At 46.9% G+C, this 17,587-nt stretch overlaps 5 protein-coding genes across 5 annotated transcripts; 4 read left to right on the top strand and 1 right to left on the bottom strand.

The window, feature by feature from the left end:
• Positions 1-833: 833 nt before the first annotated feature.
• On the top strand, positions 834-2,357 carry C8R40DRAFT_1039712 (kinase-like domain-containing protein; the record flags this gene model as incomplete). Its single annotated transcript, XM_046223859.1, has 6 exons — positions 834-1,136; positions 1,200-1,333; positions 1,510-1,569; positions 1,630-1,695; positions 1,750-1,872; positions 1,928-2,357. Coding segments are annotated over 6 exons (1,116 nt in total), but the record flags the coding sequence as incomplete, so codon positions are not given.
• Positions 2,358-5,310: 2,953 nt separating this feature from the next.
• On the top strand, positions 5,311-7,262 carry C8R40DRAFT_915224 (uncharacterized protein). Its single transcript, XM_046236664.1, has 3 exons — positions 5,311-5,562; positions 5,613-7,137; positions 7,193-7,262. The coding sequence occupies exons 1-2, from the start codon at positions 5,505-5,507 to the stop codon at positions 7,055-7,057; spliced, it is 1,503 nt and encodes a 500-aa protein (XP_046088855.1). The 5' UTR covers positions 5,311-5,504; the 3' UTR covers positions 7,058-7,137; positions 7,193-7,262.
• A 2,328-nt stretch (positions 7,263-9,590) lies between these two features.
• On the top strand, positions 9,591-10,956 carry C8R40DRAFT_1067908 (chaperonin 10-like protein; the record flags this gene model as incomplete). Its single annotated transcript, XM_046225951.1, has 7 exons — positions 9,591-9,671; positions 9,721-9,776; positions 9,837-10,043; positions 10,107-10,294; positions 10,362-10,619; positions 10,677-10,815; positions 10,875-10,956. 7 exons carry the CDS (start codon positions 9,591-9,593, stop codon positions 10,954-10,956), a joined length of 1,011 nt encoding a protein of 336 aa, XP_046088854.1.
• A 1,493-nt stretch (positions 10,957-12,449) lies between these two features.
• On the bottom strand, positions 12,450-13,795 carry C8R40DRAFT_1168487 (peptidase C13 family-domain-containing protein; the record flags this gene model as incomplete). Its single annotated transcript, XM_046231190.1, has 3 exons — positions 12,450-13,025; positions 13,078-13,377; positions 13,436-13,795. 3 exons carry the CDS (start codon positions 13,793-13,795, stop codon positions 12,450-12,452), a joined length of 1,236 nt encoding a protein of 411 aa, XP_046088853.1.
• Positions 13,796-13,831: 36 nt separating this feature from the next.
• On the top strand, positions 13,832-15,911 carry C8R40DRAFT_915082 (uncharacterized protein). Its single transcript, XM_046236663.1, has 2 exons — positions 13,832-13,946; positions 14,007-15,911. The coding sequence occupies exon 2, from the start codon at positions 14,077-14,079 to the stop codon at positions 15,700-15,702; it is 1,626 nt and encodes a 541-aa protein (XP_046088852.1). The 5' UTR covers positions 13,832-13,946; positions 14,007-14,076; the 3' UTR covers positions 15,703-15,911.
• The last annotated feature ends 1,676 nt before the right edge of the window (positions 15,912-17,587 follow it).

Here is a 17,587-nt window from a genome sequence, read left to right as displayed (position 1 = left end):
TTTCGTTTTCTTTACCTTGGTCTTCTTTCTCGCAACCCATTGTTTATTCCGATGCATCACCACCACCACTAGTTCCAGTTCCACCTCCACGGATCCCAGAAGATCCCGCACCGAAACCTGAATCACCACCACTCGCCGTAATTGCATTCGCATTCGCACCCGTACCCTATTCGCATTCGCAGGCACACTCACACCTCGAGTGTGAGAGTATGGGTCAATCAGGTATTGGCATTGATGTGCGGACCCCGACTATCGCTCTATTATATGAACAGACAGGAGATACTGAATATGAGCGACAGTCCAACATTGCGCGTTCACGAAGGAGAAATTGACGAAATGCTCATGTCTACGATAACGGTTCCTCCTCGGAACTTCAATCGGCGCCTCTTCCGCCTGCACCTCAACCTAATGCTCAGCCTCAGCGTAGTTCACCTAGAAGCAAACGAGCTCAATATGCTTCCTATGGACAGGAAGATGACCTTGATGGTGTGAACGAGCCTAGGACAGGGTACGCGGAAGAAGATGCGTAAGAATAACGACAAGGATGAGGCCCGTGACGCATTCGGCGCGGCTGACGGTGTAGTCGACTTGAGCGGGGGCCTGTACCTGGACGTCAATATGGGCCAGTCGACCTCGAGCAGATCAAGTTTGAGGAAGGGAAAGAAAGAGAAGACTTTGGGCGACTTCGTTCGGTTACTCCGAGATTTTATCTGCTCTTCACGCTGGTTCCTGGTCTGAATCGGGCTTATCGTTTCTTTTCCCCTCTTTTTCGCCGTTCTATCCCTTTTGATCGCCCATATTTACAAGTAAACACATCCAATGTCGTTTTGCAGAAAGCAACATGGCATGTTCCAGTTGAACAAATTACCATCGCCGAGCGCGGCGCCGCCGCTGGTCCAGACGATCCCTCTGCTACAACAACACAACCAAAGATGAAACAAACCCTAACGAACCTCGTCGGCTCTAAACCTTCCTCCAGGTCTACATCGCCAGCACCCTCCGATCCTTCATCATCACAGTCAGGCATCACGAAGGAAGTAGCGCTCAAGTTGATTCCCAAGAAGAAAGTAAAGGGGAACGAGGCTAGTGTTTGGGGTGAAATGGAGGTATTGAAAGGTTTAGACCATCCGAACATCGTACGTGTCATCCGTTTAATTTGTCTCGATCTTCGGAGCTCAGCATCATGAATGACAATCTAGGTCAAGTTTTATGAATGGTTTGAATCACGAACGAAATATTATCTTTCCTTCGAGCTTGCCGTAGGCGGAGAACTTTTCGACCGGATACTCAAGAAGGGTAAATTTACAGAGAAAGATGCTAGTGGCGTCATAAGGTAAGGGTTATCGTCCTGTTTGTTCTTATGAGCGACATTGGAACTCCTCCGTCCATCGAGTAGTGACAGTTTTTGCGGACTTTCATACGCATTATGCGTCATCTTTATCTTTTCCTTCATCAAACTCATGTCCATTCGAGCCATATGTGAATGCTCAATACCCACGTATCTCGTAGGTCAATTCTCTCAGGCGTCGCATACCTCCACGAACATGATATCGTGCACCGAGATCTCAAGTGCGTGCTTCTCTTCTAACCGTTACAAGCATCTGATTCCGTCATCTTTGTTCTTCTCAGACCCGAGAACATCCTCTACAGAACGTCAGCAGAGGATTCCAACATCGTTATTGCAGATTTCGGGATGTAAGTCTCCTTCCTCTCTCCTATTTCCAAACGAAACCATCAATCTTTCATTAGAGCCAAACATCTTGATACGCCGGAAGAGCAATTGCATTCGCTCGCCGGAAGCATTGGTTACGTCGCTCCTGAGGTGCTGCTTAACGAAGGGCACGGGAAGCAAGTCGATTTGTGGAGTATTGGGTAAGCTCCTCCAATCATTGCTATCATCCTCCCTGTGCTGAACCTACGTCTCCAGAATAATCACTTATGTCCTCCTTTGCGGCTACTCCCCTTTCCGATCGGACGAAGTCAAAGTCCTCATCCGCGAAACGACCGAAGCTCGAATCGAGTTCCACGACAAATATTGGAAAAATGTTTCCTCCGAAGCCAAAATTTTCATCAAACGCCTCCTTAACCCTGATCCTACCCGCAGACCAACTGCCGCTGAAGCACTCAAGGATACCTGGCTCACGACACACGATCCATCCGAGGAACACGATCTCTCTGACGGACTCAGAGACCACTTCGATTCCAGATCTAAATGGCGTAATGCGATTGCTGGTGCGAGAGCGATGCATAGGTTGGCGTCCTTTGGTCGTACACAGTCTCAGCTCTCGACCGCGTCAGATGCGACTGCGTCCTCTGGAGGATGGAATAGTGGTAGTACCGGGGGTGGTCCCTCCTAATACGGACGACGAGGATGAGGACGACGGATGGCATCCTGCGTCTGCGTCTGAGGTGAAACTTGGTAATGGCCGCGATAGCACGAGTGGCCCTGGTGATAATGTTAACGTCACGGTCACTAGAGGGGTGCTGCTAGAATGTCGTATGGGCGACGAATTAGGAATTGGAATGACGAAAGAGAGGGTGGTGATGTCTGAAGATGAAGATGAAGATGCGGTCTCAGAGATGTATATGGAGGATCGAGGGAGGAATGTACTTGACATGGTCTCTATCACAACTCACGAAAAGAGTGGTCAGTGGAGGAGGTCCACGTTACAGCTGCCGAAGACATTGGATCCCAGAAAGTGAGTTCTTCTTTCAGTGGCTCCGTAGCGTATATTGAAATCAGTCGCAGGAGAACATATTACCTTCTCGACCGGTTTCGCTCGACGATTCACGAGGGAGCCTTGGGGTCGCTTGAACCTACGCTTTGTGATTTCTCCCTGAGGCGGAGGAGGAGGAGACTATGCTGTTGAGAGTTCAGGCGCAATCTGGGTCTGGAATTTCACAATTCGAGATGGGCAACGCTTGGTTTCTCCTGATTCTGTATTGATCTGTTTTTATTCTCACTGCATATACTGGTTATGTTATAAATCATTGCCTCAAGTTTCTTCATCTTCATCATCCCTGCTCATGAAATATGTGCTTGGGTTAAGCTCAAGTATGTATAAGAGGCCCGAGAGTCATTATCTAATCCCATCGACAGCGACATAATACCCATCACAGCATGATTAGCCTTCTTCAGGCTCTTGTCCACATCCAAATTGCTCAGTAACGTCTAGCGCACTCTATCCGAAGCCCCAGCATACCCATTGGTTTCCATCCGGCTTTCCTAAACCCCGACCCCGACCTACAACAACTTATTCACCCAAATACCAACAATCCTCAACGACCGCCCCCCAGCTCGTTACTTCAGCTCCCCGCGCACTTCATCCGGGCTTTCTACCTCTTCCGTATTTCCCGTCGTGACGGTCTGATACAGCGTACTCCCCCCGATCTCGTGCGATCTTCGTGGATCTAGTTCGAAATACGCGCGATGGCAAGACGCTCGAGCCGAAAACTTCACGCTCTATACGTATCTAGACGACTCCGCGTTCCGTCGTTAGCGGATGGTCCCGGCTGTTTGTATGCGTTCGTCGATCACGGTGTCTACTGGAAAGTAGGCATGTCGATCGACTACGACCGGCGGAAGGCTGAGTGGGAGAGACAGTGTCCGTGTCCCAGCAGAGTCTGGCTCCCCCCTATGCGGGTTTTACGGCGAAGGAAATCCGGTGCGTCTTTTTGCTCTTACATTCTATCAATGCTCACTGTCTTTCAGAATCTTTGGCCCATCTTTTACTGGAACTGGCTTGCTTCGATAGGCCTCGAATACACTGTCCTAACTGTCCGTATGAAGCGCGTCTGAATCTATCCGTACGCTAATTTCATGCTGTCTCGCAAAGGTTCCAAGGCACATATCGAAAGATTTATCATCCCTGGTCATTGGTTTGTTGTGTGGAAAACTATAGTCCTACCGGTCCTTGCAATGATGGTAGCTGCATAATGGTGGGTCCTTTTCAGCTTTCTCTGATATGATATATGACTGACAAGCTAATAGATTCTGAGAGGTCAATATTTTACCTGTGTATTTCTTGCAAACACTGTAAATATATATCATAGTGTTATCTTGAAAAGCAAGCTTGCTCAAGTATACTGATGATTAGTGAATCAGCACATCAGATGAGTACCTACCTACCGTTTCTCAAGATTCTACTGACACAAGTACTAGGAGATGGTATATTGATCATATACCTTTCGACGTCCCAACATCCGCGACACTTTTCCATCTGGATATCTTGGATATCGAGACGTCTTGATGTCCCAACGTCCCGATATCGACGACGTCTTGATGTCTCCACGTCCCGATATCGACGACGTCTTGATGTCTCCACGTCCCGATATCGACGACGTCTCGATGTCCCGACGTCCCGACATCGCGTACCCCTATTCTCGGTGAGATTATTTTGAAGAATCTCATGCTCTCCACGCGGCGAATATTCCGCAAAATTTTTAAACTATCCCGGTAAGATTATGCTGCAATTATTCAAAATAATCCCAGCATATTCACACACTAATTTAGGGTAGATTAGATTGAAAAATCCTTGCATATTCAGCACGCGAAAACATTGAAAAATCACGATGGGTTTAATTAGACTAATCCTAGGTAGTTTTGTGGAAGAATTTTCTGAATAATCTCAATATATTCTCTACATAATGTTCGTCCGATTACAGTGTGATTAAATAAAATATTCAGCTTACACTTAGGCGTAGAATTTTGTACCTAATCTCGCCTTATTCGCGGCCTATTCGCGGCAAGAAAAGGCCTTCATCCCCGCAGTGTCAGCTGTTTAGTTTTCGTCTGACTCCTTGGGTGAATGCACAAGCACAGTGTGTCAATTCCATCTCTTTGAATTCAGGCGTGTAATGGGAGCCCTTACAGATGAGCTCAGAGTTGAATCAGTGGAGGCAACGTAGGAGGCTGCGGTGGAGGTTCCTGCAGGTGCATTTGATTTTATTTACTTTGTTTAACGAACTAGTCTCTAAACTCTGTTTCTTCTGTAGTGCATGATTACAGATATTCTCCCATTATTCTTCCTATGTTCCAAATGTTCCAATGCTGCCTCTATTTGCGAACCATACATATTACGATGCTGAAATTATAATTTCACCTTCATCTTTCACTGAACATTGTGTCCGAAAAGTCGTTCCAGTCGAACTAATGGTATGCGGATGAATTTCAAGCGTATACGGGTGGAAATGGTGTAGGAAATGTGGCCAATAAGGGCATGGAGGGTCGTATTCTTGTGATAAACTTCCATCGCTACCAAAGACATTTTTGACTACCAGTTTTCGACCTGGCGTCTGTTTGATGGTGAAACATTCATACCCTAGTTTTGATGCCTCAACTCATTAATTGTTTTAGTAGTCCCCATTCTGTTTGCATCGTTACAGATGTACCCGTACTTCTCGGACAAAGACTGTTGGTTTGTTGCTAATCATTTCGCCTAAATTATGCTTCAAGTACTTTCTCTATTTCCACTACCGTTGGGCGACCTCCACTCAGGAAACGAATGTCATCTTCCTCAATACCCCCAACATGCATCATTACCGAAAACCCTGATATTGCTGGTGCGTTTCGTAGCCCACGTTTATGACGCCTGCGCTAACAATTGAATCAGGCATCGGCGTCCGTCTTTCAATCTACCTTCCAGCTATACTCGTGACACTAAACTCTGGCTTTGTCACTGGTAAAGTCTTTGTGGACTTCCTTACAGGCAAATTTTCCGAATACGTTCCACCTGCTCCTCTCAAGTCACCGCTGGCTGGTGATCACCACAACTCCGCGTCGGGTTCCAATATCGAACTGGATGACCTCGGAGCAGCAGATCATCTGCAGCGTCCCTCCTCCCCTGTGAGGTCTACTAGGTCCTCTGTATCCTCTATTCCTTCATGGGATAGTAACAATAGCGACCGGAGAAAACTACGCGGATACCTTGCCTATGTATCCGACCACCCACACTACTTCGAGTCCGCTAAATCCCTTGAGCGCTCCCTCTTCCTCATTGGTTCCGCAATAATAGTCGGCGCATTTCTCGATGCCCGAGGAGTTACATCCAACATAGGTCTGCCTCCTTACCATGCCCTCCTCGTCCTCAACCTATCCCTACTCAACAATCTCGCTGGTTCATCCTTCCTTTTCTTTCGGATCGGAGCGATTTTCGCTACAATTGAATTGGATGACAAGGACGAAGAGAACGAAGGGTTCATGTCCAAGACCATATGGTGGTCGGTCAGATTCTTCGATGTTTTTGGTCTGTCGTTGTTCCAGACAGTGGTCATTATCGCGTTTGGGATATGGTTCTGGGTGTCGACTACGTTTTACCATTCATTTAGCGGGTATAATATGACGAACAGCACATTGTTATCCTCGCCGACGTATAATTCTACATTGGCCGCATCTTCCGAGGGACCCTCGGACCCATCGCAATGCGTATCAGAAACCTTCTACTGGGCGTTCATCGAGATACCCGTCGAGTCGACGCTCTCTATCCAAATCATCTCTTTCATATTTTATATCGGAACAGTTCTAGTCCCCTTTCTCGGTCCGCTCGTCACAATAATCCCCACCGTCATCTTATTCAGATCAGTACCACTATTCCTAGGACTCATATCTTCATCCATTATATACCTTTTTGGTATAATCATACCACGTTTAACCACCCGCCTCATATACACCCTCCTCCCTAAAATTTTCCGCCTCTCCATAATCCTTCCCTATCCCCGCTCAACCCAACCACTCTTCCCCACCCGCCTCTCACCCTCAGCAATCTCCACAAAACTTATGTTTCTCGCTGTGATGATAACGAATCAATGCACAGTCGTGTTCCTTATCATCTCCACTGAGAAAACTATTTCCATAAATTCCGCCTCGAAGAGGGGAACGGTGGTGATTAACGGAGCGCAGTGGACGTATGGACAGACGCTGGCGTTGATGAGTGCGCTGATTGGGGTATTTATGTATGTTGCGGAGGTGGTGGGACATTGGAGAGAGGCGTGGATCGAGCGAAGGAAGAGGATGAGGGAGATGAATGACGTTGACGTCGAGAATGAAGGAGATGGTTGATCAATTCACGTACTCGATTACCGACTTCTTCATTCCTAAATTATCATTGTGCTGAGCGTTTCAGAAGTTCGGTGTGCCTTGTTAGTTTTTTCCACTCCTTGATCATCGATTGTTGATACTGATATAGGAATCTAGCCATATCCTCAACGTGGATTATACAAAGATTATCATGCTACACCAGGCTACACCGCGCACACTACTCCGATTCCGTGCCTCACTCGAACTCGACATTTTGACTGTCTCAGTCCGCCTATTGTTGCATGCCAGTCCCTCATCGTTACAGATGGTCCCGAACTCACCGGACAAAGACTGCTGGTTTGATAGCAATTATTTCTCCTAAATTATGGATTATTTATGGCGTTCGTCGTCGAACGACTTCGCTCTGCTCCCGCAATCATCGGTGGACGTTTACCACCGCAAGACCAATACGGTAGACGGATGTCCTCTTCCATACCCTCAACATGCATTATCACGGAGTACCCTGATATAGCTGGTCCGTTTCGCAGACCACGTCGTAATCTGTGCACATCCCCTAAAATTTGAATCAGGTATTGGAGTCCGACTTTCAATATACATCCCAGCTATATTGGTGACCCTAAACCTGCCCTAAACTCTGGCTTTGTCACCGGTCAAGTCTTCGTGGACGTTTTCACCGGGAAACACATTCCACCTGTCAGGCCATCATTGGGCAATGCCAACTCCGTCGGGTTCCGATATATGCTGATCTCAAGGCAGCGAGTCATCTAGGCCGTTCTTCTTCTCCCGCAAGGACTACTAGCTCTTCTAGGACCAGTGATAACAGCGCTCTAAGAACGTTCCGTGGATACCTCTCTTACATCTCCGACCACCCACACTACTTCGAATACGCTAAATCACTCGAACGCTCTCTCTTCCTCATTGGTTCCGCAATAATTGTCGGCGGATTTCTAGATGCCCGAGGCGTCACCTCTACTATCGGTCTCCCTCCCCACCCCGCCCTCCTCGTCCTCAACTTATCCCTACTCAACAACCTTGCCGGTTCTTCATTCCTCCCGTTCCGAATTGGAGCCATCTTCGCAACAATCAAAATAGATGATGAAGACGACGAATATGCCAAGGGAATAACGTCCAAAACGATTTGGTGGTCTATTAGGTTTTTTGATGTTTTTAACCTTGGGTTATTACAGACAGAAGTTATCATTGCGTTTGGGATTTGGGTTTGGGTATCGACGATGTTATATCATTCGTTCAGCGGATACTTATAGCATGACCGTTGACGCATCGTTGTCATCGCCGTTGTACAATTCCACACTTCGCTGCATCGTCGAGTGGACTTTCGGACACACCGCAATGCATCTCAGAAACTTTTCACTGGGCTTTTGTAGGGAGCCCCAACGAGTCGATGTTGTCCTTACAGATAATCTCCTTCATATTCTACGTCGGAACAGCTTCGGTCCTATTCCTCGGAATCTTCGTCACAGTTGTCCCCACTGTCATCTTATTCCGAACTGTACCTATATTCCCCTGATTGTCATTCTCATCAGTCATATACTTTTTTGGTATAATCCTACCACGTATAACGCCCCGTCTCATATACACTCTTCTCCCAAAACTCTTCCATCTCCCCATCACACTTTTATATCCGCATCCAACTCAACCGCTCTTCCCCGCCCGCCTCTCACCCTCAGCAATCTCTACGAAACTCATATTTCTCGCGATGATGATAACGAATCGATGTACGGTCGTGTTCCTTATCATCCCAACTGAAAAAAACTATTTCCACAAATTCCGCTTCGCAGAAAGGAATGGTAGTGATCAACGGAACGCAGTGGACGCATGGATAGACGCTGGCATTGATGAGCGCGGTTATTGGAATACTTACGTATGCTGCGGAGGTCGGTCATTGGAGAGAGACTTGGATCGAGCGGCGGAAGAGGATGAAGGAGAATCAGGATGTGTTTGTTTCGGGGGATGCTAGGTACAGTATTGGTGATTTTACGCCGGGTTTAGATGGACCACCGAAGGTCGATGTGTACATACATGGGCCATCGGTTCAATACAATTGATAATCAATATGACGAGAAAGGCGAGTTCATGACATTGCACGGTGATACATGTATAATTTCACAGAAACAAACGCATGTACTTTGTCTTATCTCTTGATCTTCACAGAAAAACGGGGAATCGAAGACTGCGAGGAAGAGAAGATCAGCCCATGCGTGAGTACTTCCAAGCATGCTGTTCACATCTACCACCGGAATCCCCGCATTAATGTAACAGGTTTCCAGTCTTTTCAGCTTACAAAATATGTCCTCAAGGTATCCCCAACGCTTGAATGTCAGCTCACATTGATACCCAAGGGGCAGGCAAGTTAAGCTAAGCCCGAACGCCAAATTTACCCTTGAGACTCGGATCTGCTTCTCCTTCTGAAGATTTCTACATAAGCCAAGGCTCCACAAAGACCCCCTTAATCCCACCGGTTATAAAGTTTCGCGAGACAAGGATAAGATTTGTCTTTATCTTTTCCTCTATCTCCCATTCCAATCTCCAAATCATGTCTCTTCCCAAAACATTCAAGGCCGCTGTTATCAACTCTGCGGGCAGTGACTTTGAGATCATCGAAAAGACTCTCGAGGTATGTGTGGTGTCGAATGTTCTGTATTAGATTTTCTAAAATATCTTAGCTCCCTACAGAAGGAACTATTCTTGTGAAAGTTCTAGCATGTGGTGTTTGTGCTAGGTACGCACCTCCTTCTGCGAGTCGAATATAACCACCGACAAACGTTCAATAACACCACAGCGATGGCATGGTCAAATATGGAATGGCCCCCCTTCCCCGAGTCGCCGGACATGAAATTATCGGTGACGTTGTCGCCGTACCTTCCGGCGAAACTCGCTGGAAAGTCGGAGACCGTGTTGGCTCGGGCTGGCATGGAGGTCATTGCAATCAGTGCAGCTCTTGCAAGGAGAGTGATTTTATTACTTGTTCGTCCGAAGCCATCAACGGGTCTGTATTATTTAATACTTCCCCACAAATAATTGATGCGCTGACGCGTTTCTCGTTATATAGTGTCACCAAAGACGGTGGCTACGCTGAATACACTACTCTCCGTACAGAAGCTGTTCTTCCCGTTCCCACAGAACTCGATCCTGCTGAGGCGGCTCCCCTTCTTTGTGCTGGAATCACCACTTTCAACTCGCTCCGCAACATTCCCGACCTCAAAAAGGGGGATCTCGTTGCTGTTCATGGCCTCGGTGGTAAGATCCCCCATCAGTCACAATACACGATCCCCAGGGTTTTTTTAACTCGGTTTACTGTCTACAGGTCTTGGCCATCTCGGTATCCAGTACGCGAAACAGATGGGTTACAAGGTCGTCGCGCTCTCTCAATCTTCCGCCAAAAAGGAATTGGCTACCAAGCTAGGCGCCGATTATTATCTCGATGGATCGCAGGTGAACCAGGTCGAGGAGCTCATGAAGCTAGGCGGAGCCAAGGTCATCGTTGCCACTGCTCCTCAGGGTGAGGCTATCGCCACTCTTCTCGGGGGACTCAAAATTGGAGGAACTATGCTCGTTCTTGCTAGTAAGCATGGCATCCTTTTCTTTCTTGAATATTTCGCTGACCTCCGATGTTTTTCAGTCGTGGATCTCAAATTCAGCACCATCGCTCTCATCGGCAAACGTGCTTCTATCAAGGGCTGGCCTTCGGGTCATGCTAAAGATAGCGAGGATGCGGTTGCGTTTGCGCAAAAGCACAACGTGAAGACGTTGATCGAGAAGTATGTCAAATTTCTTCCTTATTTGATGTGCTCAATATTAATACAATTTTTCTTTCCAGATTCCCTTTGGAAAAAGTCAACGAAGCGTACAACAAGATGCAGAGCGGTCAGGTCAGATTCCGTGCTGTCTTAACTCCCTGAGTGTACGACAACAAATACTCCATAACTTGAAATCATGTTCCAATCGTGTACAGTGTAATATTCGAGGGTAATCCCCGCTCTTTCCTGACCTATTCCTCGTATCTTTTGTTTGTATTTTTGTGGAAAGTGCCGGCAGACCGACATGGTGATCTCCTTCCGGTCTTCGTATTAAAGGGGCGTATCTTGAAGTTCACTCGAACTCTGAAGACCGAGACTTGAGGTACAAGGCAAGCGAGACTGTATAAACATTGATTGGAGAGTTCGAGTGCTCATGACGCCAAAATAAAGTAGACTTCAGAGTAAGGGTGAAAGGAAGGTCGGTCGGGTCGCATTCGGGAAACTATTAGGAGAAACTGATGAAGCGCCTTGAAGCGCGATATAGATCTAGTGGTATAATGAAGAAATCTCAGCGTTTTAGACTCTCCGCAAACGAGGACTAGCACAGGTTTATCTGAAGATTATGGAGTCCTTATAGGTCCTTATATATCTGCCACAGGAGGCACGGCGCGAGTGGATTGAATATCCCGGTTCCCATCGGCTTCATCCCCCACCTATCCCCACACAGGCTCACACGTGACTAGTTCCACTAAGTATCTCTCATCTTTCTTCATGCATATGCCCTGCATATGCCTACGTCTACGCTTTCCGGTGATTCAGGTGCAGACCGGAACCCTCCCATTAACACACTATTTGTGGGGAATATACCCATGTCGCCGCCGTTGGGATGCACTCCTGGTATCATAGAAGATTGTTTGAGGGAATTGTTTCAAACGAGACCTGGATACGAAAAATTATTGTTCAGACAGAAGCGTACTGGGTCCATGTGCTATGTTGAGGTGCAGTCTTTGTTTTGTTCTTGTTTCGATAACTATGATGGATGTGCACTGACTCACTTTCTTAGTTTAAGGATGTCAGTTCGGCAACCAAGACCATCGATGAACTTGACGGAAATGCGCTTAATGGCCTTGCCAAGGACGGTGGTATTCATCTCTCATACAGCAAAAACCCGCTGAGCATTCAGACTCATACGAGTGCAAATAGACCGGATTAAGTAGGGCTTTGACATCTACATTTTTTACAAGGCTCACATCGGAGGAGATGGTGATAATAGGGAGGAGAAGGACTCTTTAGCTTTGACACTTTCATTTTTGGTATTTCGGTTTCATGTGCATTGCTTGTAAGTATGTAGTTTCCGACCATGCCTAAATTCGAGTATACCCAATCATCAATACCCAAAAGGTAGGTATAGTATTTACAGGCCTTGCATAGTGCCTGGGGTTTACCGAAACCTCGTAGCAAGGACTACGCACCCAGGGACATATGAAATCACGATTCATTCTACTCGCAAATCGGTGGGTCTTGCCACTAGCCCAGGAGTATTGTGCCTGTACAACTCGGTTTCAGCCCAGTCATCCCTCGAAAGTACCAAATCCTGAATTGTTCCACGTCTTAGGAATTCAATCAAAAGTTGAAATGCGCGCGCAGAAATCCTATCACGAGCGTCTAGAGATTACTCCACTGAAAACGAACGCGAATAACGCGCCAAGGATGACAAAGGCCAGGGATGGACGAAGGAAGGGGTATTCGTCGAATAATGATGTTGATGATACAGGAGCCGGAGGAGGTGGAGAATACGTTTTAATAGGAGGGGGAGTCGGTTCCTTGAACACAGGTGGACATTCAAAATCCTCGAACAACTGTAGCACGCTCTCACCCTCGCCATCCACATCGACTTCCACAACACCTCCGAAGAAATCCGTAATCAGTGCTTCTCTCAACCCTCTTCCCCTTTTCTCAGCTTCCATTTCTCTTCCCACCCACTCTCCGCCACCCTCGACAGTCCATCCTCTACCTCGTCCATACTCGTTCATCGGGTGTTCCGGACCTAAAGGTCGGTCGAATAGGTCCGACCTGACACCAGGGTGGGAGCCGATCTTCGGGACATCGTAAGAGGTGAAAAGGTCGGCCATTGTGAGTCGGGAGGTTTTGTTGACTTTTTCCATGTATTCGAGGACGTAGTGGGTGTAGGAGTCAATCACGGCTACGCCGATGTCGTAGTCATTTTCGTGCTGAATAAAGAGTAAATAAAAGTAAGAATTAAAGGAAGAACCAGAAACCTACCGAATACGAATTCTCTCCGACAACAGAGCTTCCCGTTGCCAGAATACCAGGCGAATAAAACTTTGAGTACATCGAGTTCGCTTGACACGTATCCACCATGAAAAAGATCTCGTTATATCTTCCACCTTCGTACATCTGGTGAAAGGCATCGGCAATGTCATGTGCGGATACTTCCTCATTGTCTTGAAATTTCAAGAATTCGTTCCCGCCGTGACCGGTGAGGTAGATGAAGATGTTGGAGGAGGAATCAGTCAAGAGGCGTTTAGAACGCGGAAAGGACGGTGGAAGACGGCCCGTTAACTACAGCAGGGAAATTTGAATCGGTTTGTATAGAAGTAAGAAGTAAACTGGCACCCACAAGCCTTAAGAAATTCTCCACGGTAACCTCATACCCTCTATAATCTACCTCGATATTCTCTCCAAACAAATCCAAATGTCTTCCTGGATTCGCATACACGCTACCAGCAAAGCTGTTCCGCTCATTACACGCCGCGTCATCGGCCAGCATTAAGATAATATTGGAATCTGGGATGCCCAATCGCTTAACTGTGCGGTACATCCCAAGCGCATTTGCCATATGGCGGTAATTGAACCAGTAGCGGGAGGAGCAGACGAGGACAGCCCAGTTGTTTGTATGTTGTGAGGATGCATGGCTTTGGGATAAAGAGAGGAGCAAGATAAATGTAAACAGAGAGAAGGACAACGACAGTAAGCGCATGAGTGATAATGTAAAAGAAATTACTAAGCGCCTGATCTGCAACCATCATTTCGAATTGACCAGTATCGACCACCATCTAAAACTTTACCAGCGATATTGCATTGAATCTGCCATTTTTTTTTTGTTTCTGGTTCAAAAACACGTCTGTGTGGTGCGGCTCTCATGCTTATCGTCCTTGAACCAAATTTAAACTTCAATCTGATTTTCCTAGTCGCACAAAAAACTTTTTTCAACCCTTAAGCCCACGACACAGGAGTCAAAACGCTTGCACCCAAACCAGAATGACTCGCAAAGGCCATCAGAAACCTTTTGAGCCTCGCGTCAAGGTCGACAATCTCGCTCTCAACGAACGACTTCGGTCGTCTTATGGCATTATCGACAATGCTAAAATCAAAGGGTTGCTCAACCAGGCGGAGGAAGATCTTGCTGGCTACGACCTCGAAATGGAGCGTGTTCGTATGGCGTATGAAGAAGAGATGCATCGCCTTCGTATACGGCGCCAAGGACTGCACATATACATGACGAATCTTACCGCGCTTCAATCTCCTATCCGACGTCTGCCTGAAGAACTATTATCTCTGATCTTCCTACACTGCTGCAAGGAGAACGACTTGACGGCGGACTACGAAGGCTGTCGCAAAGCGATGGCTATGACCATAAGCTGCGTTTGTACCAGATGGCGAAGGCTGGCGCTTCCATGTCCAGTATTTTGGTCGAACCTGACAATCACGTTCGCTTACAGGAACTCAAAGGAAGAGGAAGCCAAGTTGGTGCACAAATTGTCAACTTACCTGGAACGATCAAAATCGCATCCTTTGACTTTGGAGCTCACTGCCTATATCTTTGAACCCACCACTCATAGGGCTCTCGCGTTGATTGCTCGGGAGTCTCATCGGTGGCAATATATCTTGTTCAGAGGCGATTTCTTTGGTGGAGATAACTTTCCCTATCTGGAACCGCTACGCCTTCCAATATTAGAGACGATGATATTCGACAAATTCGAGGACACGTTTTTCTTCAAAGAACCCCATTCAGAACCATTCACTAGCACGTTGAATTTGAAATACGTTGTGTTTGGGTCACTTGAATTGGGCAGCGGTGCCATAGCACTCTCTCTACCGCTAGAGACAATCACCTCGCTCGATTATGCATCAAGGACAGACATCGTCAAAAGTTTATCCCTAGTCAAACGTTGTACCAATCTGCGCCATCTTCGAATCGACCTCTGGGTAGATTATGATTCAAACGACTACAGCCATCTAGAGATTATCCCGCAAATACTTTCGATTGATACACTTGAGGTGGATATTTATGAAGCCCGTGAACACAGCAACTCGCTAGCATTGTTCACTTTTCCAAACTTGGTTAATCTGACGCTGACGGGTGGTGCACCACCCTCATTCTCGAGGTCGTTCGCGGCACTAAAATCCTTATTAGCACGCTCAAAATGCCACCTCCAAGTTTTGACAATTCGGGAATATCACTGTCTTGCGGATACCGATGTGGTTACCCTCTTACTTCAATTTCCCACCCTACAAGAGCTGTGCATTGAGGAAGACAATTACTCTTATAAACCCCAACCCATCTCAACCTCGTTCATCACAAGTCTACACACCTGGAAACAAAGTTCCCTGCGATGCTCGTCTGCACCCCTCGTTCCTCAATTGCGTGTCCTCACTCTGAAAACGGCGGCGGAAGATTTTGACCCTTCTTCCTTCGTCGAGATGATCACCTCACGCTGGCTCCCCGACGAATGTAGTGAAAGGGAGATTGGTGCTGTGTGCCTGAGATCAGTTGAATTGCATTTGCCCGGAATTGTAGATGCGAAGCCCTATGAGCCACTCACGCATATCGACAAGGCTGGGATGCGGGTTGTTGTGAAGTGTGAAGGGGGATATCTTGTTTGAAATGCACATTTTCCGGTTGGTCGTTGTGAAACAGCTTTTGTTTTTGGCCGTCCCTTGCATTCTTTCTTGAAATTACATCGATAGAGACTTTGGGCCTCGGAACAATGCGGTGGTGCTTTGAATATCGAATAAAACAGAATACCGATGTTTTTTGCACTTGTCTAATTTCTATGGTACATTGTTGTTTTCCGATTTCGACAAGGCTATAATTATTCAAGCTCATGCCCAAATGCCCAACGCCTGAGCAGATAACTCCCCAAGCTGCTCAATACATCTATGTGCCCACTTCCCTCCCTGTTTCTTCTTGTACTCCTCCCAATCCTTCCTTAACTTATCCCAGTCCTTTGCGCAGTCTCTGACTGCATCGTTCTCCGCCTCAGTTCCCCTCGTTTTACCATCTGCAATACAATGCGTCGCCTATCCCCTCGCCACCTCGATATGCTCCGCCCTCGTCTTGAGGATCTCGATCATGGCGAGCTCCTCTTCAGTATTGCCCCCGCCGTGGAACGCCATCATAGACATCATGGCTGCATTTCCAAGAGGAGGACGTGTGACGGAACGAATGGTTTGGATGTCTCGGAGCGCGCCTTTGGCTTCCTCGATGAAAGCCTGGGGATTATAGACCGTGGCAGCGATGGAACGAGCGCGGTCAAGGTTGGGAGAAGAAACTCCATTGCTCGTTTTGTTAGATGAAGAGCAATGTTGTTGTTTCTCCCGCGATTTGGAAGATTTGTGGCCCAATAAATTCATAATGAGGTTTGTGATAATGTCTTCAACATTGTGGCTATGGACAGTTCCGGATAGTATACTGCGAATTTGAAGCAATTAGCGGTTGGGATAGGACAGGATAATTGAATCTTACTTATGTAGGGATTTTGGCTTCAGGTCCGCGTTTATATCTCACTATGCCTCACCGCCGACTTCTGAATCAGACTCCATCAGACTATGATTGTGTCATTGAACCAAGTGCTAGAACATATGGCAATAACGCAGCGTCGAATCACTCAGTCAACCAATGTCCCAGTTTGTTTCAACTTTCGACGTCTTTTTCGGAGCCCAAGCGTGACGTCTCTTTTCTCTTCAACATCCCCTGCGCCTTCTGGGAGCTTTTGGGTTTCCGAAATTGACAACAAAACAGGTCGTTATTTTTCACATCGTTATTGCTAATCACTTGACGTGCTTGCATTGTAAACTTAGGACCTCTCGGGCCCCTCAATTCAAACCCTCAAGCTTGACGTTCGAATGATTCATAGTATACCGTTGATTATACTTAGCACTTCCTCTCCAAGTTCGTTTACTTTGTCATGGTTACCTGCAGCTTTTTGTTTTAATTTATGGTGCTTGAGGGCGCTGAGTGCGGCCGCTTGTGTCACCCGGAATTTTTGTCTAACCTTGCCTAACCATGTACCCTGCTGTACCCCAGTGGGATGTTGGTAATACCGCATTTTGGAGTACGACAAGTAGCAATTTCTGCGGATAAAATCACAGGAATGTCAGTTTGTGCTCAATTCTACTGTCTAAGGACTTAGCTGCTCTAAGCTGCTCTAACTTTGCCGAGCTTTGCCGTTCCATGCGAAAAGTCAGCGAAAAACTTCTTCTCCAGTCAGCGGTCGACCAATGCTGCATCATTCAAACCACAGAACCAACATACCCATTTAGGGATCTTTTCTCAACCATTAAATATACCTGCCCATATGGATATGCGCTCCCATTTACTTTGGACTCGGGAGCTGACAATTGTTCGAAAGTTTTTCCTCGCTTCAAATTTATCTAGGCTCATCGCTCGCGGCTGATGGGTGGCGTATCAACTGGACCCTGTAGGATATCCAGAATTGCTATAAGTCTCATAGGCGACAAATTCAGCACAGGAAATTGAACACGTACG

The sequence above is a fragment of the Lentinula edodes genome, assembly GCF_021015755.1.
Source record: "Lentinula edodes strain Le(Bin) 0899 ss11 chromosome Unknown C8R40scaffold_9, whole genome shotgun sequence".
NCBI classification, from domain to species: Eukaryota; Fungi; Basidiomycota; class Agaricomycetes; order Agaricales; family Omphalotaceae; genus Lentinula; species Lentinula edodes.
The sequence above is the reverse complement of the archived record's forward strand: the minus strand, read 5'-3'. Positions and strand labels throughout refer to the sequence as shown.

Coding starts and splice junctions, on each gene's coding strand:
- C8R40DRAFT_915224 (XM_046236664.1), top strand. CDS start 5,505: ATGTCATCTTCCTCAATACCCCCAACATGCATCATTACCGAAAACCCT. Junction 5,563..5,612: donor CGAAAACCCTGATATTGCTG/GTGCGTTTCGTA, acceptor CAATTGAATCAG/GCATCGGCGTCCGTCTTTCA.
- C8R40DRAFT_915082 (XM_046236663.1), top strand. CDS start 14,077: ATGACTCGCAAAGGCCATCAGAAACCTTTTGAGCCTCGCGTCAAGGTC.